The sequence below is a fragment of the Netta rufina genome (assembly GCF_964035555.1).
Source record: "Netta rufina genome assembly, chromosome: 29".
Taxonomy (NCBI): domain Eukaryota; kingdom Metazoa; phylum Chordata; class Aves; order Anseriformes; family Anatidae; genus Netta; species Netta rufina.
Window position 1 is genome coordinate 3,302,968 of NC_140153.1, and position 24,267 is coordinate 3,327,234.

At 71.4% G+C, this 24,267-nt stretch overlaps 5 protein-coding genes across 6 annotated transcripts; 2 read left to right on the forward strand and 3 right to left on the reverse strand.

Moving 5' to 3' along the window:
• Window positions 1-2,719: 2,719 nt before the first annotated feature.
• LOC311220018 (V-type proton ATPase catalytic subunit A-like) lies at window positions 2,720-6,943 on the reverse strand (the record flags this gene model as incomplete). The annotated part of the gene is given in 20 exon segments (XM_084303397.1): window positions 2,720-2,841; window positions 2,942-3,113; window positions 3,189-3,283; window positions 3,735-3,842; window positions 3,844-3,894; window positions 3,896-3,940; window positions 4,029-4,040; window positions 4,042-4,089; window positions 4,091-4,094; window positions 4,185-4,299; window positions 4,405-4,527; window positions 4,655-4,670; window positions 4,672-4,764; window positions 4,840-5,002; window positions 5,422-5,573; window positions 5,649-5,708; window positions 5,710-5,787; window positions 5,878-6,092; window positions 6,644-6,772; window positions 6,862-6,943. Coding segments are annotated over 20 exon segments (1,854 nt in total). The 3' UTR covers window positions 2,720-2,748.
• A 736-nt stretch (window positions 6,944-7,679) lies between these two features.
• PFDN2 (prefoldin subunit 2) lies at window positions 7,680-9,164 on the reverse strand. The gene is given in 5 exon segments (XM_084303429.1): window positions 7,680-7,846; window positions 7,848-7,958; window positions 8,058-8,181; window positions 8,858-8,946; window positions 9,068-9,164. Coding segments are annotated over 5 exon segments (462 nt in total). The 5' UTR covers window positions 9,143-9,164; the 3' UTR covers window positions 7,680-7,783.
• A 175-nt stretch (window positions 9,165-9,339) lies between these two features.
• On the forward strand, window positions 9,340-11,663 carry LOC311220028 (deaminated glutathione amidase-like). Of its 2 annotated transcripts, XM_084303410.1 has the most exons (7): window positions 9,351-9,385; window positions 9,950-10,006; window positions 10,096-10,335; window positions 10,411-10,514; window positions 10,593-10,726; window positions 10,822-10,947; window positions 11,056-11,663. In XM_084303410.1, coding segments are annotated over exons 1-7 (933 nt in total). In that variant the 5' UTR covers window positions 9,351-9,383; the 3' UTR covers window positions 11,326-11,663. The 2 variants fall into 2 exon arrangements, with proteins under 2 accessions (XP_084159537.1, XP_084159536.1); XM_084303411.1 differs by lacking the exon at window positions 9,950-10,006 and having other exon boundaries at window positions 9,340-9,385; window positions 11,056-11,660.
• Window positions 11,664-12,402: 739 nt separating this feature from the next.
• DEDD (death effector domain containing) lies at window positions 12,403-20,268 on the reverse strand. Its single transcript, XM_084303405.1, has 5 exons — window positions 19,076-20,268; window positions 15,839-16,180; window positions 13,719-13,826; window positions 13,166-13,312; window positions 12,403-13,027 (listed from the first exon to the last, which is right to left on the reverse strand). The coding sequence occupies exons 2-5, from the start codon at window positions 16,161-16,163 to the stop codon at window positions 12,651-12,653; spliced, it is 957 nt and encodes a 318-aa protein (XP_084159531.1). The 5' UTR covers window positions 16,164-16,180; window positions 19,076-20,268; the 3' UTR covers window positions 12,403-12,650.
• Window positions 20,269-22,855: 2,587 nt separating this feature from the next.
• On the forward strand, window positions 22,856-23,397 carry LOC311220043 (protein S100-A10). Its single transcript, XM_084303430.1, has 2 exons — window positions 22,856-23,059; window positions 23,159-23,397. Exons 1-2 carry the CDS (start codon window positions 22,928-22,930, stop codon window positions 23,318-23,320), a joined length of 294 nt encoding a protein of 97 aa, XP_084159556.1. The 5' UTR covers window positions 22,856-22,927; the 3' UTR covers window positions 23,321-23,397.
• Window positions 23,398-24,267: the final 870 nt, after the last annotated feature.

A 24,267-nucleotide genomic window follows, 5' to 3' on the forward strand; every position in this document is an offset into this window, starting at 1 on the left:
GCAGGGCGAGGGCCGGAGGCAGCAGCAGGAGGAGGAGGAGGAGGAGGAGGCTGAAGGCACCGCGAGGGGGGGCGCCGGAGCAGGGCTGGCTGCAGGGGACACCTGCGGGGGGGGGGGGGACACGGGGGGGGCACTCGGGGGCTGCCCCTGGGCCCCACAGGGCTGAGGGGCTCCCACGACCCCATGCCCCCCCCTGACCCAATGCCACAGGGAGGGGCTCCCCCCCCCCAAAACCCAAAACCGGGGTGGGGGGGCTCCCATGCTCCCATCCCACAGACCCCCCCCCAAATCCCCCCAACCCCCAGACCCAATACTGGGGTGGGGGCTCCCACATTCCCATCCCACAGCCCCCCCCAGCCCCCCCCAACCCCAATACCAGCACGGGGGGCTCCCAAGCTCCCATCCCTGTAGCCCCCCCCAAGTCCCCCCAACCCCAATACCACAGTGGGGGGCTCCCACATTCCCCTCCCCACGCCCCCCCCCAGCCCCCCAGACCCAATACCGGGGGGGGGGGCTCCCACATTCCATCCCCACCGCCCCCCCCCAACCCCCCAGCCCCAACCCCCCAGTAGGGGGCTCCCACCTCCCCCCCCCCACCCCATCCCCTCCATCCCCATGCAGTGCTGGGGGGCTGCCCCCCCGTGCCCCCCCGTGTCCCCCCCCAGTGCTCGCACCCCCGAGCTCCAGCGTCACCTCCCCGCAGGCGCAGTCGTCGCTGCCCAGCAGCAGGCACCTATAGGTGCCCCCATCCCCTGCCCGCAGCCCCCCCAGCAGCAGCAGCTCCCCGCCGGGCCCCCCCAGCCCGGCCCGCTCCCGGTACGGGGGGGGGGCAATTGGGGGAGCCCCCGGAGCCCCGGCTGCAGACCAGGCTCCCCCCGAAATGCCAGTGCACGGCCTGCAGCTGGCCCAGGTGCTCGCCCCCCCCCGGGCACCCCAGGGTGACGGCCCCCCCCAAGGTGCCGTTGACCTGGGCATGGCCCCGGTGGGGGCTGCGGCACACGCTGCACCCCCCCGCCGCCTCGGTGGGGTCACCTGGGGACAAAGGGGGGGGGGGGCTGTCACCTGCACGGCCACCCCCTGGAGGGGGGGGGCACAGCGGTGTGGGATGGGGGGGGCTGGCACCCATGGTGGGGGTGAGGGGGGGGGACAACGCGGTGGGACACGGGGGGGTGGCACCGGGACACGGTGTGGTTATGGGGGGGGGGCAGTGCGGGGGGACAGGGGGCTGGCACTGCCTGGGGGGGAAGGACACGAGGCTGGCACTGCCTGGGGGGGGGGCACAGGGCTGGCACTGCCTGGGGGGGGACACGGGGTTGTCACTGTCCGGGGGGGGGTGGCACGAGGCTGTCCCCAGCCCGCAGCGTGGCCGTGGGACCCTCGGGGACCGTCGGCAGCGCACGGAGGGGACAGGGACGGGGGGGGGGGCGAGAAGGGACAGGGAGGGGGGACACAGCTGGGACCCCCCCCCATAGGTTAACCCGGCCCCCCCCCCACCCCACCGCGTGTCCCTCGCAGCCCGCAGCCACCCCCCTGGGTGCCACCCCCCCGGGTGTCCCCGGGTCCCCCGCGCCCCCCGGGTCCCGCCCGCCCCCCCCGCCCCCCCCGCGCCCCCCCCGGCCCCGGGACCCACCGGGGGGCAGCAGGGCCGGGCCCAGCCCGAGGGGCAGCAGCAGGACCCACATCTGCGGGCGGCTCCGGACGGCGGGGGCGGCCCGGGGGGGGACGGGACGGGACGGGACGGGACGGGGCCGGGGGGGGGGGGGCGGCCTCTGGGCGGGACCCGGGGGGGGGAAATGGGACCGAGGGGACACGGGGAGCACCGGGGGTGGGGGAAATACGTGCGGGGGAGGGAGCAGGCAGGGCCATAAATTAAGGATGTGCCCCCCCCGGGGACACACAGCGCTTGGGAAGGGGGGGGGGGCGATCCCGGAGGGGGGGGGGGGGCGCGTCCTGGGGTCAAATCCTGCCCCCAGGGGGACAAATCCTGACCGGGGGGCACGCTGTGTTTGCCCCCCCCCAGCCCCAGGGGCCGCATGCAGCCCGGCTACGTGGCGGGCGTTCCCCCCCCCTGCCCCCCCCCCGTTATTTTTGCCATAGCAGCCTGCAAACAAACCCAGCGCCGCTGGATCCAGCCCCAGCACCGACGTCCGGCCTGGCTGCACGTAGGGCCAGGCCCCCCCCCGGCCCCCCCCCGGCCCCGCTTGGGGCCCCCCCAGCCCCGTGCTGTCCCCTCCCTTGTCCCCAACAGTCCCCAGCCTTGGGGGGTCAGTGCTGCCCCCCCCCCCCCATCTCACCACCACCACCCCACTGCCAGGGGGTGCCCGGGGGGGGCAATGTCACCCCATGTGCCACCGCTGGGGACACTGGTGGCCGGCTCATGCTCGCCCCCCCCCCCATGCACCGAACCTGTCTGGGCTCGGGGGGGGGCTTCTCGCTGGTGGCTGAATGCCAAAATCCCTAATTTCCCCCCCAAAAAGCACCCCGCACCCCAACAGCGATGCAACCCCCCAGCTCCCCAGCCCCATTTTTACACCAAATCAGGAAAAGGAGCCGCGCACCCCCCCCCCTCTGCACCCCCCCCAACCCCCCCATAGCCCACGGAGAGGGTCCGGTGCCAGCACCATGGGGGGGGCAGACGCTGCCATCCTCCGGGGGGGGGGGGAAAAACCACAACCTGGACGCGAGGCGACGCCGCGGGGCTTTTATTGGGGGGTGGGGGGAGCCCCGGGGGGGCCCCGCGCCCCTCCCTCAGTCCTCCAGGTTGCGGAAAGCCGCCTGCATCTCCTCGTTGAGCTGCGCGAACGCTGCCGTGATGTTGGCCTCGCCGTCCTTCACTGGGTCCTGGGGACGGGCGGGGGGGGCACGGGGTGACGGGGGGGCAGCGGGACCCTCTCCCACCCCCCCCATCCATCCCAGTGTCCCCCCCCCCCCCTCCCCGCACCTTGAACTTCATGGCGCTCAGCTTGTAGAGGATGTCCCCCAGGTTCTCGCGGATGGTGGCCCAGGTGACGCGGCGCTCGCCGGTGCCGGTGGCCTCCACGGCGTGCCGGGCCAGGTCGTAGAAGGTGATCATGTTGTGCAGCATCCCCACCGTCTTGTAGAAGGGGCAAAACCTGGGGAGGGGGGGGGCAGGTTCGGGGTCGGGGAGGGGGCTCTGGGGGCGGCGGGGGGGCTGGGGGCCGCGGTACCTGTCGTAGGACGAGTAGCCGTTCTGCTGCAGGAAGTCGTCCTTGAGCAGCTTCGCCACCTCCAGCGTCACCTTGTCGGCCTCGGCGAGGGACGCCTGCGGGGGACGGGTCCTGGGTGGTCCCAAGGGCTCTGCCCCCCCTGGGCACCCCCTGAGCTCCCCCCAGCTCCCTGCGCCTCCTTCCCCCAGCCCCAGCCCGTGTCCCCCTCCCCATCCCTGTATCCCCCCCGTCCCAGCCTCTCTGCCCCTTCCCATCCCCTCTCCCACCCGTCTCCTCTTTCCATTCCTGCTTTCCCCAATTCCCCATCCCTGCCCCACCCCATCACATCCTGTACCTGTCATCCTGCGTCTCCCATCCAATCCCATCTGTGTCCCATCCCCATCCCAATCTCTGTCCCCTCCTGGTCCCCATCCCATCCCCATCCCAAATCCCATCCCCATCCCCATCCCCACCCCACCACGTTCCCATCCCCGTCCCCTTCCCCATCCCCTCCCCCACCCTCTCCCTGTCCCCATCCCCATCCCCTTCCCCTTCTCCCCCCCCCACCTTGCCCACGAGCTGCACGATCTCGGCCAGGTCCTCCTCCTCCTGCAGGATCTCCTTGGCGCGGGTGCGCAGCGCGGGGAAGTCGGGGTGCAGCCGCTCGTAGTGGGGGCTCCAGCGCCCGCAGGTACTTGCTGTAGCTGATCAGCCAGTTGACGGAGGGGGAAGTGCTTGCGCTGCGCCAGCTTCTTGTCCAGCCCCCAGAACACCTGCGGGGAGTTTTTTGGGGGCGCCGGGATTAGGGGGGGGTCACACCAGGACCAGGAGACCCCCTCCCACCGCCACCACCGCGCTCACCTGCACGATGCCCCAGGGTGGCCGAGGTGACGGGGTCTGAGAAGTCCCCTCCCGGCGGGGACAACGCTGCAGGGGACAGCGGGCTCGGTGCTGTGGAGGGGGTCCCCGTGCCCCCCCTATGCCCCCCCCACCACACCACAGCACCCTCGGACTCACGCGCCGACGATGCTGACGCTGCCCTCGCGCCCGGGGGAGCCCAGGCAGCGCGCCCGCCCCGCGCGCTCGTAGAAGGAAGCCAGGCGGGCGCCCAGGTACGCGGGGTACCCGCTGTCTGCAAGGAGACGCTTAACACCGCGTGCCGTGGGCACCGCAGCCCCTCACCCGGGGCCTCGGGGCCGTCCGGGACCGAGGGGGACAACGGGGACCCGGTGCTCACCCGCCGGCATCTCGGCCAGGCGCCCCGAGATCTCGCGCAGCGCCTCGGCCCAGCGCGAGGTGGAGTCGGCCATCATGCTGACGTGGCGGCCCATGTCGCGGAAATACTCGGACAGCGTGATGCCTGCACCGCGGCACGCGGCTGGCACTGGCAGCACGGCCCCGGGGTGCCGGCACCCGACCCCACGGGCACCCACGGGCACCCACGGCCCCCCGCAGCCACCCGCAGCCCCCGCCGCCCCCCAGCCCACCGGTGTAGATGGAGGCCCTCGCGGGCGGCCACCGGCATGTTGGAGGTGTTGGCCACCAGCGTGGTGCGCTTCATGATGCTCTCGGTCCTGCCGTCCACCTCCATGGTCAGCTGGGGACGACGCCGTCACCGCGCGGCTCGGGGGCGAGCCCCCGGCACGGCGCCCCCCGCACCCCAGGGCCTCACCTCGGGGAAGTCCCGCAGCACCTCGGACATCTCGTTGCCCCGCTCGCCGCAGCCCACGTAGACGATGATGTCGCTGTTGGAGTACTTGGACAGGGACTGCGAGATCACCGTCTTGCCGCAGCCGAAGGCGCCCGGGATGGCCGTGGTGCCACCCTGCACGCACCTGGGGGACAGGGCGGTCCCCAACACGGCCCCGCTGTGGCCCCATGGAGGAGGGACCGGCCCCAACACCCCCCTGTCCCTGCCCCTGTCCCCATCCCCGATCACCCACCGGCACCCCTGCGCTCTCCCCTCCCTCCCCATCTCTGTCCCCATCTCTGTCCCTGCCCCATTCCCATCCCCTGTGCTCACCCCATTCCCTGGCCCCAGCCCCAGCCCCATTCCTGTCCCTCAACCCCGTTCCCATCCAGATCCCCTCTCCTTGTCCCCCGTTCCCATCCCACCCCATATTCCTGTCCCCATCCTTGTCCCCCATCCCCACCCCTTCCCCTTATCCCCATCCCATCCCCATCCCCATCCCCTCAACCCCTCCCTGTCCCCATTCCCCCATCCCTGTCCCCCTCTCCCTGTCCCCGTCCCTACGGGAAGAGTGCGTCCAGCACGCGCTGCCCAGTCAGCAGCGGGTGATTCGCCGTCAGCTTCTCGGCCACGGGCCGGGTCTGCCGGACGGGCCAGACCTGCATCATGGTCAGCTTCTCCGTGCTGCCCTCGAAGTCCAGCTCCAGCACCACGTCCTGCGGGGACAACGGGGGGCAGCGGGGACGTGGGACCCCTCTGCCCACCCCCCCCCCACCGCCGCCAGCCCTTACGGAGACGCTGTAGTGGCCCGGGGGGGCGATGTGGGTGACGGTGCCGCGGCTGCGGGGGGGGCACCATGATTTGGTGCTGGATGAGCGAATTCTCGGTGACCGTGCCGTAGATGTCACCGCCGGTGAGGTGGCTCCCGACCTGGCACGGGGCGGCCGTGAGGACGCGGGGCTCCCCGCCACGAGGGGAAGGGTCCCCGCGTCCCCGCGCCACCCCCCCGGGGGGGCTCACCCGGACGTGTTTGCTGGGGGCGAAGTCCCAGGTGAGGTGGCGCGGCAGCGCGGGGACGTTGACGCCGCGGGGGATGTAGATGTTGCGGGTGAGCTGCGCGATGTCCTTCAGCGGGCGCTGGATCCCGTCGAAGATGGAGCCCAGGATGCCGGGGCCCAGCTCCACCGACAGCGGCTGCCCCGTGCGCAGCACCGGGTCCCCCACGCGCACCCCCGCTGCGCCCCCCGCTCAGGAAAAGCCACGCTGGGGGGGCGAGATGGGGATGGGGGGGGATGGGGGGACAGAGGGGACTTGGGGGGGGGACAGGGGATTGGGAGGGGTGGGAGAGGACAGGGGGATGGGGGGGGACCGGAGGGGACAGGGTGGGAAGGTGGGAAAGGGCAGGGAGAGATAAGCAGGATGGGGGGGACAGGGAGGGGATGGGGGGGACAGGGAGGGGACAGGGGGCAGGGGAGCGGAGCAGGACAGGGGAGGGACAAAAGGGAGGGGCAGGGACAGGGGGGGAGGACAGGGGAGGAAGGGAAGGGCAGAACGAAGGGGGTGGGGGGACAGCGGGGACAGGGAAGGTCAGGAGGGACAGGGAAGGACAGGGGGACGGGGGCAGGGGGCTGGAGGGGACCGGGAAGGGGATGGGGGGACGAGACGGGGTGGGAGGACAGGAGGAAGAGGAGGAGAGGGAAGGATGGGGACAGGGAAGGGGACAGGGAAGGGGACAGGGAAGGGGACAGGGAAGGGGACAGGGCCGGGGCCAGCAGCAGAAGGATACAGGTCTCCTCGTAGACCTGCAGGGTGGCCATGTCCCCCTCCAGCCGGATGATCTCCCCCACCAGCTCCGCATGCCCCACGCGCACCAGCTCGTACATGGCCGCCCCCGCCATGCGTGTGGCCGTCACCACTGCGGGGACACCGCGCCGTCACCCACCCCGGCCCCAGCACCGGCCCACCCCCCTCTGACCCCCCCGGGACCCCCAAACCCAGCCGTACCGGGCCCTGAGACGCCGTGTACGGCGCCCAGCATGCTCTCCCGCTCGGCCTCGGCCAGGCGCGGCAGCTCGCTGCCCTCCATGGTGGCCCCCGCCGGCCCCGGTGGCCCCCGGTTTTTATGGGGCCGGGCACCGCGACGAGCCGGCAGGGCCCGGGGGAACCGGCTGGGCCCGGCGTGCCCGCGGGCGCGGGCTGTGTACAGTCAACAGCTCCCCCCCCATTACAACCTGCCCCCCCCCCCCGCCACTGCCGCACCCAGGGGTGCCCCGAGCCGGCACGCGCCGCCACGCGCCAGCACCCGCGGGGACGGGGACAACGCGGCCGAGCCGGTGCCAGCAGCGGTGCCCCCCCCCCCCTCCTGGCAGCTCGCCCCACAGCCCCCCTGTGTCCCCCCCACCCCAAGGTGCCCCCCCCTTATCCCCAGTGACCCCTCTGGTGCCAGCCCTGTCTGCCTGCGTCCCCCCCAGAGGTCCCCATAGGGGGAAGGAACATTCCTTTGGGGGAGGGGGGGACAAAAGCGCACCCAGGGGTGCCAGCGGGTGCTGTGGGGACATCGCGACATCCCCTGGGCCCCCACCAAAGGTGGCACAAGTGATGAGTGATGGCACCACCCTGTGTGTGCACACGTGTGTGCAAACGTGTCCCCGTGTGTCCCCCCCCCGGCACACGCGTGTGCAGCCGCTGCCATGGGCCTGGCGCACGCCCAGGTGCGGGAAGGCGGCGGCCGAGGCCGGTCACACGGGCGGGTGGCCAAGGACGTCCCCGGTCCTGTCCCCGTCCCCATCCCCCCCCCCCAGCACAGCGCCAACGCTCAGCCGTGACCCAAAACCCCCACATTTATTACCAAAATTCACAGAGCGAGGGGAAATAATAACAGGAAGGGAAATAACAGGAGGGGGAGGACACGGTGGGGGGGGGGGTGCTAAGAGACCAGGACGCCGGCAGAGCCCCCCTTGGCCCCCTCGGCGCCCTCCTTGGGGGGGGGGCCGGGGGTCGTCCTCGCCCAGCAGGCGGATGTTGTGCTTCTCGCGGAACTCCGTCAGCTCCCGGCCCTTGGCCTGCAGCTGCTGGCTCAGCGACTCCAGGATTTTGCTGATCTGGGGGAAGAGACAAAAGTGGGGGGGGGGTCAGGGGTTGAGGCAGGGCGTGAGGGGGGTGTTGGGGGTCTCGGGGAGCCCCCCCCCTCGGTCCCTCACCTGCTCGAGGTTGCTCTCCAGCGCGGGCAGCACCTCCTTCACCGTCCTCTCCACCAGCACGCCGCCCACCATGCGGTAGCAGCGCCGCGTGACGTCCACCTCGCGCAGGGTCTCGATCACCAGGCTGGGCACAGCGCCGGGCTGCTGGGGGGGGGGGGGGCAGGGGACGGGACCCCCAAACCCCTCCCCAAACCCTCCCATCCCCTTCACCAGCCCCCCTATGTCCCCTTCACGTTCCCCGTGCCCCCTTTACATCCCCGGTGCCCCCCCCCGTGTCTCCCCCTCCAGCCGCCGTGTCCCCTCCACCCTCCTTCCCCCCCCCCCACTCGTGTCCCTCCACCCCCCCAGGGTGCCCCTGGTGCCCCCTCCCATCGCATCCCCTTCACTCCCTGCCCCCCCCCAGGGCCCCCAGTGTCCCCCTCCCACCCCCAGCACCCCCGGTATCCCACCTTGAGCCCCCCCGTGTCCCCCTCACGCCCCCCAGAGCCCCCCCGGTGCCTCTCCGTGTCCTTCTCACACCCCCAGGACTCCCCCCGTTCCCCCCGGTGTACTCCCATGTCTCCTTCAGCCCCCCAGAACCCTCCCAGGACCCCCCCGGAACCCCCCAGGGGCACCCGGTGCCCACCCCCGGACCCCTCCGTGTCCCCCTCACCCCCCCCAGTGTCTCCCCAGTGCTCCCCGTTCCCCCCGGTGCCCCCCATGTCCCCCTCACGCCCCCCAGAGCCCCCCCGGTGACCCCATGTCCCCCTCACCCCCCCAGGACCCCCCCAGGACCCCCCCCGGACCCCCCCGGTGCCCACCCGTGCTCGTTGAGCTCCATCTCCAGCTCCGCGGCCTTCGAGGCCAGCCCGCGCTGCTCCTGCCGCAGGCGGTTGAACCGGGCCACGACCTGCGGGGGGGGCGGGGGGCGCTCAGGAGGGGCCGGGACCCCCCGGAGACCTCCCGGGACCCCCCCGGTGCCCTCCCGTGCCCCTCCCACGCCCCCCGACGCCCCGTGCCCCCCCCCGGACCTGTTCCGCCGTCAGCCCCTTCCCGCCGGGCGCCGCCGCCGCCCCGGGCCGCCCCCGTGCCCCGTCCGCCGCCATCGTCGCCCCCCCCCTCACGCTGCCCCCCCTCCCCCAGCCCCGCTTCCGGCCGGTGGCGGAAGGGGCGGGGCCCGGGGGGCTTGGGAGGGGAGGGGGGGAGGGGGGCGAGGCTCGTCCCGGCGCCATCTTGGCTGAGGGCAGCGGCGCCGCGGGGGGAGGTGGCGCCCGGCGCCATCTTGGGTGAGGGCAGCGCGGGGGGGGACTTTGGCCGCGGGCTCCGGGGCGGCGCCGCCGGTGGGGAATGTACGGGACGGGGGGGACGGGGCAAATGGGGGGGCTGGGGGTAATTGGGGGGGTCCTGGGGGTAATTGGGGCACCTGGGGGCAACTGGGGGGGACCTGGGGGCAATTGGGGGGGTTCCGGGAGGGTAACTGGGGGCAGCTGGGGGGTCTTGGGGGTAATTGGGGGGGTCGTGGGGGCATCTGGGGGGTCCTTGGGGCAAATCAGGGGTCGTGAGGGCAGTAGGGGGGATCCTGGGGGCAATTGGGGGGGTCCTGGGGGCAGCTGGGCTGTCCTGGGGGTAACTGGGGAGTCGTGGGGGCAAATGGGGTAACTTGGGGGTAATGGGGGGGGGGTCCTGGGGGCAATTGTGGGGTCCTGGGGGCAGCTGGGGGGAGCTGGAGGCCAACTGGGGCTGCCCGAGAGGATTTGGGGCAATTTGAGGCTATCGGGAACCTCTGGGGGGGGCCTCGTGGGGTCAGTTTGGGGGGGGGGGGGAGCTGGAGCCAGGCCCGCACACGGGGGGGCCGGTGCCGCCCCCTCAGCCCCAGTGGGGTCCCAACACCCCCACCCCTGGGTGCCCCCCAGGCTGAGAGCGGTGCCCCGGCTCCCCCGGCCCCGCAGCCTCTGCAGACCCCTGCCCAGGTACCCCGGTTACTGGGGGGGGGGGGGGGGGTGACCGAGGGGTCCCCGTGGCGGTGGCAGTGGCGGTGGCTGACCCGGCCGTGCCGCAGCCGCTGCGCCATGGCGGGGCCGAAGCCGCTGGTGGCCGTGGGCCAGGTCACCTCCACGCCCGACAAGGAGCCGAATTTTGCCGCCTGCTCTGCGCTGGTGCGGGAGGCGGCTCGGCGCGGCGCCTGCCTCGTCTTCCTCCCCGAGGGCTTCGACTACATCGGCCGCGACCCAGCGCAGACGCTCAGCCTGGCCGAGGGCCTGGACGGGGACCTGATGGGGCGCTACGCGCAGCTGGCCAGGTAGGGACCCCCCCCCCGGCACCCCCCGGTGATGTCCCGGTGGCCGCGGGGGTGACACCGGGGGTGTCCCCGCAGGGACTGTGGCGTGTGGCTGTCCCTCGGCGGCTTCCACGAGCGCGGGCAGGACTGGGCGGCCACGCAGCACATCTACAACTGCCACGTGCTGCTGGACCCCGCGGGTGAGAGACAGCCCCCGGGGCCTGGCCCTGCCGGCTGTGTGTCCCCCCCCCTCCAATTTTGTGCCTCCTCGCCCCCAGGCCGCGTGGCGGCCGCCTACAGGAAGACCCACCTGTGTGACGTGGAGCTGGAGGGGCGCGTCAGCATGAAGGAGAGCGGCTTCACCAACCGCGGCACCGAGATCGTGCCCCCGGTCAGCACGCCGGCCGGGAAGGTACGGGGCAGCCGGGGACACCCCCGGGGGCTCCCCCCCCCCCCCCTCCCGCTGCCGTCCCTAAATTGTGTCCCGGTCCCGCTCCCGTCCCCCAGCTCGGGCTCTCCATCTGCTACGACCTGCGCTTCCCCGAGATCTCGCTGGCGCTGCGGCGAGCCGGGGCCGAGATCCTCACCTACCCCTCGGCCTTCACCGTCACCACGGGCTCTGCGCACTGGGAGGTGAGCTCTGCCCCGGGGGGGCACTTAAAAAGCCCCTCGGGGGGGGAATTTCAGCCTCGGGGGCGGTTGGCACAGCCGTGGCTCCTCGTCCTGCCTTCCCCCCCCCAGGTGCTGCTGCGGGCGCGGGCCATCGAGAGCCAGTGCTACGTGGTGGCGGCGGCGCAGACGGGCAGGAACCACGAGGGCCGCGCCTCCTACGGCCACTCGCTGGTGGTGGACCCCTGGGGCACGGTGGTGGCGCAGCGCGGCGAGGGGCCGGGGCTGTGCTACGCCGAGATCGACCTCGAGTACCTGCAGCGCGTCCGCCGAGAGATCCCGGTGCAGGAGCACCGGCGCCCGGACCTCTACGGCACCGTGGGGCTGCCCGCAGCACCCTGAGACCCCCCCCCAGCATCACAACTCCCCCCCCCCGGCACCACCCCGAAAACAGAGCCAGGCTGGATCTGCTCCGTTTCGGGTGGTTTTTGCCCCAAAAGGCAGCAGCTGGGGCAGGAACACGCACTCAGGGCTCACCCCGTGTTGCAGAACCCCCCCCGTGCCGCAGCCAGGGGGTGCTCCCCGCTTTTTGGAGCCCCCCCAAGCCCCCGCAGCACGGGGGGGGGGGGGGCAGTGGGGGAAGGAAGGAGGCAGGCGCTGCGGTAGATGTTTATTTCAAGAGAACCGAAAGCTACACAGGGCATCTGACTGTTAGAGAGAGGTTTAAAAAATACAGAAATCACAGAAATTACACCAAGGTGTGCCAGAATCGTCCGTAAGCAGTGGAGGGGGGGGCACAATGGTGACGGGGGGGGGGGAACCACGAGCCCCCCACCCTGGCTGGGATCGCACCCAGCCCGCGCTGCCGGGGGGCAGGGGGAGAGCAGCCTACAGCCGAGCAGGGCTGGGGAGAAAAACCACAAAATTAGGGTGGAGCTGGAAAAAATCTCCCCCGGGACCCCCCCGGCAGCAGGCGGCGGTGCCTGGACGCGGCCAAAGGCCGGCACGCTGCCGGCTGCGCGCCAACACGTGCGGGCAGAGCGCGCTGCCTGCTGCCAGCAACAGACACGGCCGGCCCCCCTGCGGCCCAGTTTGGCCCAGTTTGGCCCAGTTGCCCGCAGGAGAGGCAGAAGGGATGGGCAGGGGTCCGGCGCATCCCTCGGTGCTGGTCCTCCCCCTGGCCCCGGCAGGAGGGGGCGCGAAGGCACACATGGTCCTGGGGCAGCCTGGGCGAGGGGGGGCTCGACTCCTGAGAAACCCACGGGGGAGGTGGTGGGGCGGCATTTTGGGGAGAAATGGGCCGGATTCTGCCCGCCTGGCACCAGCCAGCCCTGTACAGAGCCCGCTGCCAGGCCCCCGGGGACGAAGCCCCCCGGCCCCAGCCCTCCCGTTCCGAGCCCCCGCGCTCGCAGCTCGCCCGCCCCGACACTGACGCGCCCCAGGCAGGGTTTTTGCCTTTTTTTTTTTTCTTTTAATGGATACAAAATAAAAGAGAAAAAGGAAACAAAGCAAGAGAGAAGGTGACAGGACAGGAAAGGGGTGAGAACACGTAAGCCTCCGGCCGCTCCCCCCGGCTCCGGCCCGGCTCCTCGCAGCGCGCCGGGCCCCGCGGCCGCACCCACGCAGGCGGGAGTCCAGCAGGGGAGTAAATGCTCTTTTTTTTCCTTTTCTTTTAGAAAAACAAAAAATAAGAGAAGAAAAGCTCGGATCCCACCAGCCGCCGGGCGTCAGGGGGCCGTCTGCAGCATCAAGTTCCTCAGGAGTTTCTGGCGCCCGACCTCGTAGTCCTCCTCGTCCACATTGACCAGCAGTTTGATGGCTTCGTGGCCCACGGCTTGCTTGAGCGAGTCCGTGATGAAGACGCCCTTGAGGGCCTCCAGCAACGAGCCGTTGATGTAGTCGCGCCAGAACGCGTCGAGGTAGGTGAGCTCTGAGAACTTTATGTCACAGATGATGGAGCCCAGGTCCCGGGACTTGAGGATGGTGTTGGCCTGGTTGAAGCGCTCGAACTGGCGCTCCAGGGGGTCCTGCTTGTTGGAGAAGACGTTGCCCTGAAGCGCCGTCTCGTGCTGGCAGTACTCGGCTCGGACTCGCAGGCGGATGTCTGCGGGCAGCGGGGACACTCAGCGCGCCGGCCCCGTGCTCCCGGGGGCAGGGGGAGAGGCGCTGCCCCCCCTCCCCGTGCGCCCCCCAGCCCCGGCGTGGGGCCGGCAGCCCTCCCCGCCCGCCCCCCAACCCTTACCACAGGTCTGCTTCTCCTTCGGGTCCGGCGTCGCCGACTTCCTCCGCTTGCGCTGGCTGCTGAGGGGGGCCCTGCCGCGGCCGGGCCTCTTGGTGCAGATCTGCGGCCCCGCCGAGGAGCAGCAGACCACGGGGTGGTGGGGAGGCACTGCACGGGGAGGGGGCGGCTCAGGGCTGTGCCCGGGACCCCCGCCCTCCCCACCAGCACCTCCCAGGCCCCCCCGAGACTCTCCTCGCACACCCGAAGCTTTAACACAACCCCAGGGCAGGGCACACAGCGGGGGTGGTTTCCCCTGGGATAACGCTGCTCGTGTGCTGCACAAAGCCCTGGTTCCTATGGGGTGGGGGCTCCTGCGTGGCGGGATGCAGCCCCTCTGTGCACTGCTGGGATGGGCAGGCAGCAGCCAGGGGTTAATTAATCGTTAGTAATTTGTGTGGTGGCTGCTGCCGGGCAGAGCGCGCTCCCCATTAACGGGGAAATCGGGGAACCCGCAACCAGAGCGGGGGCTGCCGTGAGCTCCAAATCCCCAAATCCCCCCCGGGGGGGCGCTCACCTGATTTGTGGGGGTGGCCGAGGCCGTGCTCCGCGTCGCTGTGCGCCCGGGGCGTCACGTAGCGGATGGATGTCTCCTCCAGGTACTTGTCCACCAGGTCCGGACACACTGCGGGAGGGGAGAGGCCTCGTGTTGGGGGGGCAGGGGCACAGCAGGGCCCCCCCCCAGCACACAGATCATGCTTAGAAGGCGCAGCGCTCCGTTTTCAGGTATTTTGTTTAAAAATAAAGCCCAAAGTCTCCTAAAGGCTGCACTTTCTGTCACCGAGGGCACCCAGCCCCCCAGCCCCGGTGCTCCCCAGCAGCACCACGCACCGGGAACGGCCACGGCTCGGCCGTCCCCTTGGAAAAGCTCCATTTTAGAGCCAAGAACTCAAAAAACAACAACAAAAAAAAAAACCAACAACAGACAGAGCTGTGTGGGAAAGGCCACTCGCACGTTACCATGGCTACTCGCAGCGCCCGGCTCGGCGCAGCGCCGTGAGCCCCGGCAGCACGGCCATGGGGAGCGGCCCCGGACGAGTACCCAAAGCCCCGGGGGGCCCCAGCCGAGCCCCCCATGCAGGACCCAATGTCCCAACAGGACTCGAGACGAGCTCGGTGTCACCAAGCCGTGGCAGCCGGTGCCAGGTGTCGGGACCTGCACAGCCCCAGGGTGAGCCCTGAACCCCGTGCAGGTGGGATGTGCGCGCAGCCAGGGCCTCGAGGGGCTTTTTTGAGGCATTTCCATCCCAGGGGGGTGCTCCCGACAGCGGGGCTGGCTCGGGGCTGCCCATCCCCACTGCCACAGCACCACGGGGACACGCGGTCTGGTTTTAGGGTGCTCCTTGGGAGCCGGTCCCAGTCCCCATGAGGGTGTTCGGTGACCCTCTGATCCCTCCTGCCCCACAGGACTCCCCGCACACCGCTCCCTGCCTTCCCCCCGCACTAACCCAGGGCTGATTTTGCTCTTTTTGGAGCTGTGCAGGAGGAGGAGGCTCAGAGACGTGCCCGATTAAGGGCTGTGGGGAGGTGGCAGAGCCCCATCCACGAGGAGGCTTGCTTTAACCGATCCGGCCTCTTTTTAATGCAAAGCGCTGTGCACCGTAAGCCTCAAGAAGCTGCCTCTGTCCCCAGCGCTCTCAGAAATGCTGTTTTTGTGTTTAATTAACCCGTTCCCATCCAAACGGGGCTGGACAAGCACCAGAACAGAGCCCTGTGAGCACAGAGCGTCGCCTCCCTCGGCCGTGGCAGCGCGCCCAGCTCCTGCAGCGTGCGGCCCAGAGCAGCAAACCCCCCCTGTGCTTTGGGGTTTTGCTCTAAACGAGCAGAAAGCTCCCCAAAAAGCACACAACAAGCGCTGTAGCACGAGCATTTGTGCCCTGAGCCCTGCACGAACCCGGGGACGCGGTGCCTGACCCTGGTGGTGTCCCAAAACGGCTCCGTTTGGGTGGAAACCTCCTCAAACCCCCGCAGCTGGAGCACGGGACGTTTTCGAGGCTTCTCGGTCGGGGTTTCACCCCCTGCCAGGGTTGTTCAGGCCCAGCACGATGGGTCCTGCACCCGGCCACGAGCCCCCACTGCCTCTCGCCCCAAAACCTGCCTCTACTCGCACTCTCCCCGCTTCCCCAAGCGCTGGCACCGCGGCTGCCCACGGCGTGAGCAGAAACTGGGGAGCCTCAGCAGCCCAGAAGTGCCAAGAAAGCACAATTATCCTCGTTTACAAAGAAAAATGCAAATTCTGGAGGCAGAATCCTGCTGAAGCGGCTCCTTACACACCCCTGCCACCAGCGAGCTCTCCTCAGCTCCTTCGGCCCCGGTCAACCTGGGCGAGGTTCCTCAAATTGAGGTTTCGGCCCCAAAAAAGGCCCAGGGCTGAGCCGGCGGGGGAATGAGGTCGGCTCACCCACCCGGAAGCTTAACAATGGCCCAAAACGCACCAAATCCACCCAGATTTGGTCAGACACAGAATCACTGCTTGGATCCCCGAGCCAGGCCCAGAAGAAACTGCACCGAGCAGGGGGAAAACGGGGAGCAGGACGGGGAGCAGGATGGGGAGCGCTGCGGGGACGCCGCTCCCAGGAGGCAAATTTGGGGTTGCAGCCCCTGGGGGGGGGTCGGGCACACCAGGGGGGCACTCACCGGCCCGTCGGCGCTTGAGGGTGACGTAGGGCAGCAGGTCGTGGCGGGTGATGATGCGCAGGAGCTGCAGCACCTGTCGGAAGTTGGTCTCGTCGCAGCGGCCCTGCCGCTCCAGCGCCAGCAAGAAGTCCCGGCCGCTGCGGATCATCCCCCGCTCGTAGTCGTCGATGACGTCCACGAAGAGGAAGGACAGCACGCGCACGTCGCGGTGGGTCAGGTGCGTGCCCACGATGTCGAACATGCGGTGCAGGCTGTACAGCCCGTGCTCGCGGTCGCCCCGCTCCTCCGGCCAGGCCTGCGCCCGGCTGCGCTTGAAGGCGGCCATCCTCGCCGTGCCCGGCCCTGCGGGACAAAAAAGGGGGGGGGCACGGGGCTTGAATCCAGCCCCCGCCCGCACAGAAATCCCATCTTCGGCACAGAAATCCCACCCTCGGCTCCCCCACCCCGTGCCTGCACCCCCCCAGCGTCGCCGTGTCGCCGCTCAACTGGGGGCGACCGACCTGTGTGCCCCCCCCCCGCTCCCTGACGCCCCCTCCCCAGCTCAGCACCGAGTGTTAGAAACCAGACCCAGGTAGCAGAGGCTCAGCCTGCTCAGCGCCCAGGAGCAGCGCAGACAGCCACAAACCCTCCCGAGTGGGTTAAACTCGGGAAAAGGGTGAAAAAAGTGGGATTTGGTGCAATTCTCGCCGTCCTCCCTGCACAACTCCCCCCGCTCGGTGCCGGGGCTGCACCCACGGCCACGGGCCCTGCTCCCCCCGCTGTGTGCGGCTGCAGCTCCCCAAACAGCAACGGGGGAAGCACCGAGCCTCCCCCCCCCCACCGGGGGCCCCCCCGTGCTCCTGGGGAGCCCCCCAGGCCCTGTTTGGGGAGCAGCGGGGTGCTGGGGGGGGTTGGAGGGGCTGATTCCTGCTGTGAAACCCAAAGAGCTGGAACAAGGCGCGTGCGGTGCCGCTTGTGCAACGTCCCCAGCAGAGCCACGGCCTCAGGGGGGGGCAGCTCCCGGTACAGCCCCCCCCCCAGCGCCCCTCGGCTGCTTTTGGAGCAGGGTTTGGGCACCTGGAGCTGCCTCAGCACCAACAGCCCTGCGGCAGGGGGGGGGAGCAGCACCCAGGGCTCCGGGGATGCCCGGTGCCGAGGGGATTCCGCCGTGTCCCGGGGAGCAGCAGCAACAGAACGGGAAAACCTCCCCCAGCACCCCCACACCGGGACGGGGGGCACCGGGCAGCGCCCCCACAACCCCACACCCCTGCTCCTGCTCCGCTGGGGCTGTTCTGCTGGTAGCTGTGGGGTTTTTTAAAAAATAATGATGTTGGAGCACCGATGGGTACTGTGGTGTGTCACAAGGCCGCCTGTAAATCCTACAAATCCCCCCCAAATCCTCGGGGCCGCCGGCTCCCTGGAATAGGGGGGCACGGAGGCAGGCAGAGCATCCCCCGGTCACTGAGCACCGCCCAGGGCCCAGCCGAACGTTTCCTTCCAGGGCTGAGCCAGAAGGGACTGAGCTCGTTTTGGGGTGGGGGGAGCCGCCAGGTCCCGGGGGGCAGCTCCCACCCAAACCCACGGGAGGGAGGCTGCCGGGTTTGGCTGCGAGCGGGGGATTCCTGCGGCCACGGCCCCGCTGTGCTCACGGCTCCCCTCCCGCTTCGATCCCCGAGGATCACCACGCACAGACCTCAGAAAAATCCCAAATCCTCAAGAAATGAACAAATCCCCCCGAGGAGCGGCCGCAGACACAGCGGGGCCGCGAGCAGGGGGTCTGCTGGCCCCGGGGCCGCTGCCCCTGCCCGGTCCCAGCTCAGGCAGCGCGGCGCTCGGGCGGGAGGAGACGCAGCAAACGCGTGGGGATCATTAAAATAATTTGGGGTGAACAGGAAAAACGAGCTGCTGGGGCACAGAGCGCGCGGCAGGGACCCGGCTCCGGCCCCGCTCCTCTCCGTGGGGCGCCTGGGCCCCAGCACCACGGGGGGAGCCCCCACGGGAGCACCACCAGGGGCTGGGGGCAGCGAACGGCCCCAAATCGGGAGGGTTACGGGGGGGGGCACGGCCCCAGCAGGGACAGGGCAGGCCGGGGCGGGTCATTAGGAAGGGCAGAGGGCAAAAGAGGAGGAGAAGCAACGCGAGGAGCCCGCGGCTGCCCCCCCCCCCCCCCGAGGACTTTTGGCCTTTCCCCCGCAGCACTTTGCCCCTGGGGCAGCACCGGGGGCACCGGCCCCGTGCCCACCCGTCACGGGAGGGACCCTGAGAGCCCCCCCCCGGCCACGGGGGCCGAGCGGACACGTCCCAGCCCCAAAAAACCCCCCCGGGCTGCCCAGGGGGACGCGGGCTGAGCTGCCCCAGCCCTCCCCAGGGCAGCTCCTGAAGCTCCCAGCAGCGGGGGTAAAAATAGTGCCGGCAGCCACGGCCCCGAGGGCCGAGCTGGGGGAGGGATCGAGGGATCGCTGCTGCTCAGCTCCTCGCTCACCCCCCCCCTTCTAATCCCTGCCCCCCCCGGGTGATGGCAGGAGCCCTGCAGCAGCCCCCGCTCCCACCACAGGGCCCTTCAGGGCAGGGCCAGGGGCCACAGCCCCCCCCGGGGGTGGGTGAGGAGCTGAAACGGAGCAGGAACGGGCCTGGAATGGGAGGGGGGAAAATCCCCGGGGGGGGTGGGCACCGAGGGCAGCGAACACAGGGGCAAAGTCTGGGGTGGGCGGCGGGTCCCCAGCGGGTGCCACAAGCGACGTGTCCTGTGCCAGCAGCGGGCAGAACCGAAACCAGGCCCGCGTGGAAAGAACGAGAAAATTCACCAAAAATTCACCTTTTTTTTTTTTTGTCCCCCCCCCCGCCCCCCCACCCCCCCTTCAGGGCAGGCAGCCCCGGGGCACTCAGAGCTCCAACCACGGCCACCAAGGCACAGGCAGGGACCACGACACCGACAGTGTCACCACCTCGAGGCACCCAGGATCGCACCCAGCCCCTTCTCAGGGTCCCCCCCCCCGCAGACAGCCCCCCCCCCCACGGGCAGCAGCCCCCCCCCCAAGCTTGGGGCCACCCCTGGGTGCTGCCCCTTGGCCACAGCCCCCAAACCTCCACTTGGGGCCAGCCCCAACGTGGCTCCCAACTCCAACACAGCCCCCACAGCCCCTCTGCCCGGCACCCCCAGCCCCTCCCAAGCCCCCCCCAACCCCCCCCCAGCCCAGTGGGCGCCTTCTACAAGCAAGGGGCAGGGCAGGGCACAGCCGGGGGGGGAGCGGCACCAACCTGCAGGAGCAGCTCCGCGGGCCTCGCCTGTATCCGAGCGGGGCGCAGCAGCCAAGCAGGAGCTCTGGGCAGGCCTCTGTCCCCTTTTTCTCCTCGGCTCTTTAAGCAAAGCGCCCACCACCGGCACCTCGGCTCCCCCCGGGGGGCTCGGGGCGGCTCCGCTGCCGGGGGAGCCAAACTTCCAGCGCCAGGCCTCGGCGTTCGCTGCTCGAGCTGGTGGACTTGCCAGCAGCCCCCCGCGAGTCCGTTTGTTGGCGTTTCCTTCCCACAACTCTGACGCCCAAACCTTCTCTCTCTCTCTTTTTTTTTTTCCCTACTTCACCCTGAAATAACTTACGGACACGGGGGGGGAGGAGGAGGAGGAAAGTCCAGGCCCAGCCTCGGGCTCCCGGGGCCGCTCCGTTCCCAGCCCCCGGCCGTTCGGGGTGACCCCGCTCCCTTCTCCCTGTGGCTCCCAAGTGTGGGGCGGGCACTCAGAGCACCCCAAAGCCCCGCTCGGTCCCTACCGCACCCCCAGGCGCTGCCCCAGGTCACGGCACCGGGCACAGGGCTCCTGCAGCGGGCCGGGGCAGCCCTCAGCCCATCCCTTCCCCTCCCTCAGGGTCTCAGCTCCGTGCCCGGCCTCGCTCCTCGGCTCCCCGGGGCTCGCTCCCCCCCGGCAGGGCCCCCCCCGGGCACCGAGGGGCCGCTCGGCCCCGCTCAGCCCCGGCCCCGCTCCCCCCCTTTTACCGCAGCCGCCCCCGAGGCCTCGGCCCCACCCCGGGGGCTCCCCGCAGCCTCCCCGGGCCCCGCTCGGGAACCGGCGGGGGGGGAACCCCGGAACCACGGCCCGACGGTGGGGGGGGGTGCGGGGATGGCACCGAGACCGGGGAGCTCCGAGGGGGGGGGGGCGGCCCCGCGGGCTGAGCGCTGCGGCCCCCCCGGGGCCTCCCCGCGGCCTCCACGCCCGAGGCCTCGCGGGCCGGGCCGGGCCGGGGCCTGTCAGGCGCCGCCGCCGCCGCCGCCGCCGGGCCGGGCCCTCACCGCAGGCGCCGCCGCGGCTCGCCTTAGGCCGCCGCCGCCGCCATGCCCGCCCGCTCGGCCCCGCTGCGCTCCCCCTGGGCCGCTGCCGCCGCCGCTGCCCGGGCCCAGGCGCCGCCGCCGCCGCCTCCCGTCAGGGCCGGGCCAGGCTCGGCGCCGCCATGTTGGCTCCGTCCGCTCCGCTCCCCGCTCGCGGGCGGCTCTCGCGGCGCGACGCCACATCCGGCTCCGCCCCCCTCGAGGCCCCGCCCACATCCGGGCCCCGCGCACCTCGCCGGCTTCACGCCCGTTGGGAAAGCTGGGGGGAGAGGAGCCATGTTGGATAAGGGCAGGAGGGCGGGGACTTCCGGGGAGGGGGCCGCCGGCTTCAGCACCCTTCCGGAGCGTTGCGGCGCGGCCGCCATGTTGGGTGTGGGCAGGCTGGCAAGGCGGCGGCCCGCCCGCCCGGTTGGGCGCGCGCCGCCGCCGCCATCTTGGGAGCGGGCGGGCGGGGTTCGCCGGGCGGCTTCGCGCCCATTGCGGGCCACGGGGGGGCGCCGCCATCTTGAGTGCGGGCAGAGCGCCGGGAGGGCGGCGGGGTCTGGGGGGGGGGGTCCCGTGTTTGGGGGGGGCCTTGGGGTGACGGGGGGGGGCCCGGGGGTTAGGTGAGGGGGGGAGAAATTGGGGGGGGGCTGGGGAATGCCAGCCCTGGGGGTATGGAGGGGGATGAGAGGGGGGAGCTGAAGGTGGGGGGGGGGGGCACATGGGGGGGGGCATTTTTGGGGAGGGGGGTCCTGGAGGAGCCCCCCCCAGCGAGAGGGGCCCGAGCCCAGGCCCCCCCCTTCCCCCCGTGCCAGGGGAGGGCCGCCAGCACCCATGGGTGCGGGGGGGCCCCGCCTGCCCTGCCCATTGCACCCCCCCGGCCCCCCCCCCCCCCATTTATCCCCTGGGGTCCGCAGGGCCCGGGGGGGGGGGTCCCCCATGCCCTCCCCCTCCCCAATAACCCCCCCGTGCCCCCCCCGTGCCCTCCCCGCCCCAGCACCGGGAGCTCCCCGGGGCGCTGCGGGGGCGGCCGCTGGCCCCGTGCCCCGCCACGCGCCCGCTGCTGCCCCGGGGCCGCTAATTAGCGCTAATTGCGCCCGCTAATCCCCCCCCCCAGCCCCCCCCCACCGTGCCGAGGTGCGCTCAGACAGGTGGCCCCGGGGGGGGGGCCCCGTACCCGGGGGGGGGGCAGGAGGGGAGGGGGGGCAGGACGGATTGGGGGGGGCAGATGGACAGACAGAATGGGGGGGGGGTCGTGGCACTTTTTGGGGGGGTCGGGGGCGCTTTTGGGGGGCTCGGGGGCGCTTTTTTTTTTTTTGGGGGGGGGGGGGGGGGCACCAAGGCCAGGGTGGTGCAGGCAGGGCCGGGCCCGGGCCGGGCGGGTCGCGGCTGACTCAGCCCCCCCCCCCCCCCCCGAGGCCCTGCCCCCCCCCCCCCCCGGACCCCCCCCCGGGGCCGTCCCGCCCCCTCCGTGCCTATCCCGGGCGGCGCCGCTCCCCGCCACTGCCCCGCTCCGCGCCGCCCGGTGAGTACCGGCCCGGTCCCGGTCCCCCCCCCACGTCCCGAGGGACACCCCCAAAATCTTCCACCCCCCCCCCCCGGGTCCTGCACCCCGCTCTATGGGGGGGCCGGTCCCGCACCCCTCATTTTGGGGGGGAGCCCCCGGGTGGGGCGGTGTTGCCCCCAATGCTGCCCCCCCCTTTTATTAGAACCCCCCCCCCCGTTTCTTAGAGGACCCCCAGTCCTGACCCCCCCCTTTCCTAGAGGATCCCCCCCTTTCTTGGAGGGAGCCCCCAATCCGGACCCCCCCCCGTTCGTAGAGGGACCCCCCCATTTCCTAGAGGACCCCCTTTTCCTAGAGGGACCCCCCCTTTCCTAGAGGAACCCCCCCATTCTGCCCTTCCCATCGGGGGGGACCCGATTTTGCCCCCCCCATTCAATGGGAGCCCAATCCTGCCCCCCCTTTAGAAGGGGTTTCCCTCTCCCCCCCCCCATGGGCACTCCCCCCAATATCCCATAAAGTTTGGGGGGGGCCCTGGGGGGTGTCCCCCCCCCTCCCTGAGATTCTGCAGCCCCCCCGCAGCGCTACTGCCCCCGGGGGGGTTCAGCCTGGGCTGGGGAGGTCCTGGGGGGGGGGTCCTGCAGTGCAGAGGGTGCCCCCCCCCCCCCGTTTTTCCCCGAGGGCTGGGCTGGTTCCTGTTCCGGTGGCGGGCAGCTCCTGGGCCACGCCGCAAACCACGGGGGGGTCCCCAAAACCAAGCCGGGACCCCCCCCATGCCCCCCCCCACAGCACCAGGGGGTCCCCTGCAGCTGAGCTGGGACTGGGGGGGGGGTCACGGCGGTGGTTGGGGGCACCCCAGAACCCGCTCACATCCCCCCAAATCTCCAATCTCTGCTTCCCTTCCCAAAACCGCGGGGGGGGGGGGGGGGGGCTGCATGGGGTGTGTCCCCCCCCCAGATGTGGGGAATCCAAGGGGGGGGGGGGCTGAGCCCCACCCAGGGAGGAGGCACCGAAACGCCCCCGTGACTCAGCCAGCCCATGACGCCGGGGTTCCCTAGGGTGCCCTATAACGGGGAGGGGGGGGGGAAATGGACGAGGGGGGGGGGACACCCGCAGCACGCCCCCCCCCCCCCACCCCCCATTCTCCACCCCCCCCACCCCCGGGCCCCACCCTGCGGCCGCTGCCCGGAGCTGAGTCACCCGGGTGGAAAGCTCCGGGTGTGCGCTGAGCGCTGCTGTGCCCCCCCCCAGAACCCCCAGGAGCCCCCCAGAAGCCCCCCAGAGCCCCCCCGGAGCCCCCCCCCGCAGCCATGCCGTCCCAGATGGAGCAGGCCATGGAGACGCTGATGTTCACCTTCCACAAGTACGCGGGGGACAAAAACCACCTGAGCAAGGAGGACCTGCGGGTGCTGATGGAGAAGGAGTTCCCCGGCTTCTTGGAGGTGAGGGGGGGGGGGAAAAATAAATCCTAGGGGGGGGGGTGAAAATAAATCTGGGGGGGGACAGGGCCGTGACCCGGCTGTGCCCCCCCCAACCTGCAGAACCAGCGCGACCCCATGGCGCTGGACAAGATCATGAAGGACCTGGACCAGTGCCGTGACGGCAAGGTGGGCTTCCAGAGCTTCTTCTCGCTGGTGGCCGGGCTCACCATCGCCTGCAACGACTACTTCGTGGTGCACATGAAGCAGAAGGGCAGGAAGTGAAGCCCCCCCCCCCCGGTGACCCCCCCCGGCACCGCCCCGGCCCCCGCCGGCCCCCAATAAAGCTGTTTTGTATGACACCGCGGCTGCCTCCCTCTGTGGGGTCCCCCCGGGGTCCCCGGTTCCTTCGTGTCCCCGTCTCGCCTACGGGGCTGTGTGAGGTCCTAATGGGGCGGTGGGGGGGTGTGGGGGGGTCTGTAGGGCCCGTAGTAAACCAGAGGGGTGGGGTGGAGGCTTCGGGGGCCGTACAGGGCTTTAGAGAGGACCTATGGAGGTTGGACAGGGGTGTGGGGGGGTCTATAGGGCCCACACAGGGCTGGGAGTGCCGTGGAGCTCTGTACGGGGCTGTACGGGTCACCTGTAGGGGCCATACAGGGGTGTGTGGGGCTGTGCAGGTGTCTGTGAGGCTGTGTAGGGTGGCTGTGGTGCTGCTGAGAGCAGCACGAGGATGTATGGGGGCTGTGGGGGACCGTATGGGGGCTGTAGGGGATCACATAGGGGCCGTGTGGGATCACACAGGGGCTGCGTGGGGCCCAGAGGAGCTGCACGGGGCTGTGTGGGGTCTGTGGGGCCTCTCTGGGGCTGCGCTGGGAGCCCAGGGGCTCTGTGGGGCGCTGTGGGGCTCGGTAGGGGCCGCGTAGGGCGGCTGGAGCCGAGCGGGGCCCCTTGGGGGCAGCACGGAGCCGTGCGGGGCACCCCCGGGGGGAGCTGTGGGGCAGCGCCGGCCCCCGGGGGGGTCCCTGGGGGGCTGGGTGGGGGCGGGAGGACCCCGGGGACCCCCCCCGGGGACCCCCCGGAGCCCCCCCAGGCGCCCCCAGGGCGGGGCGGGGGCGCGCGGGCACTACGGAAACAGCCGAGGCCCCGCCCCCTCCCGCTGGCCACGCCCCCTCCCGCTGGCCACGCCCCCTCCGCCATGGCCACGCCCCCTCCCTGTGATGTAGATGGCGCGG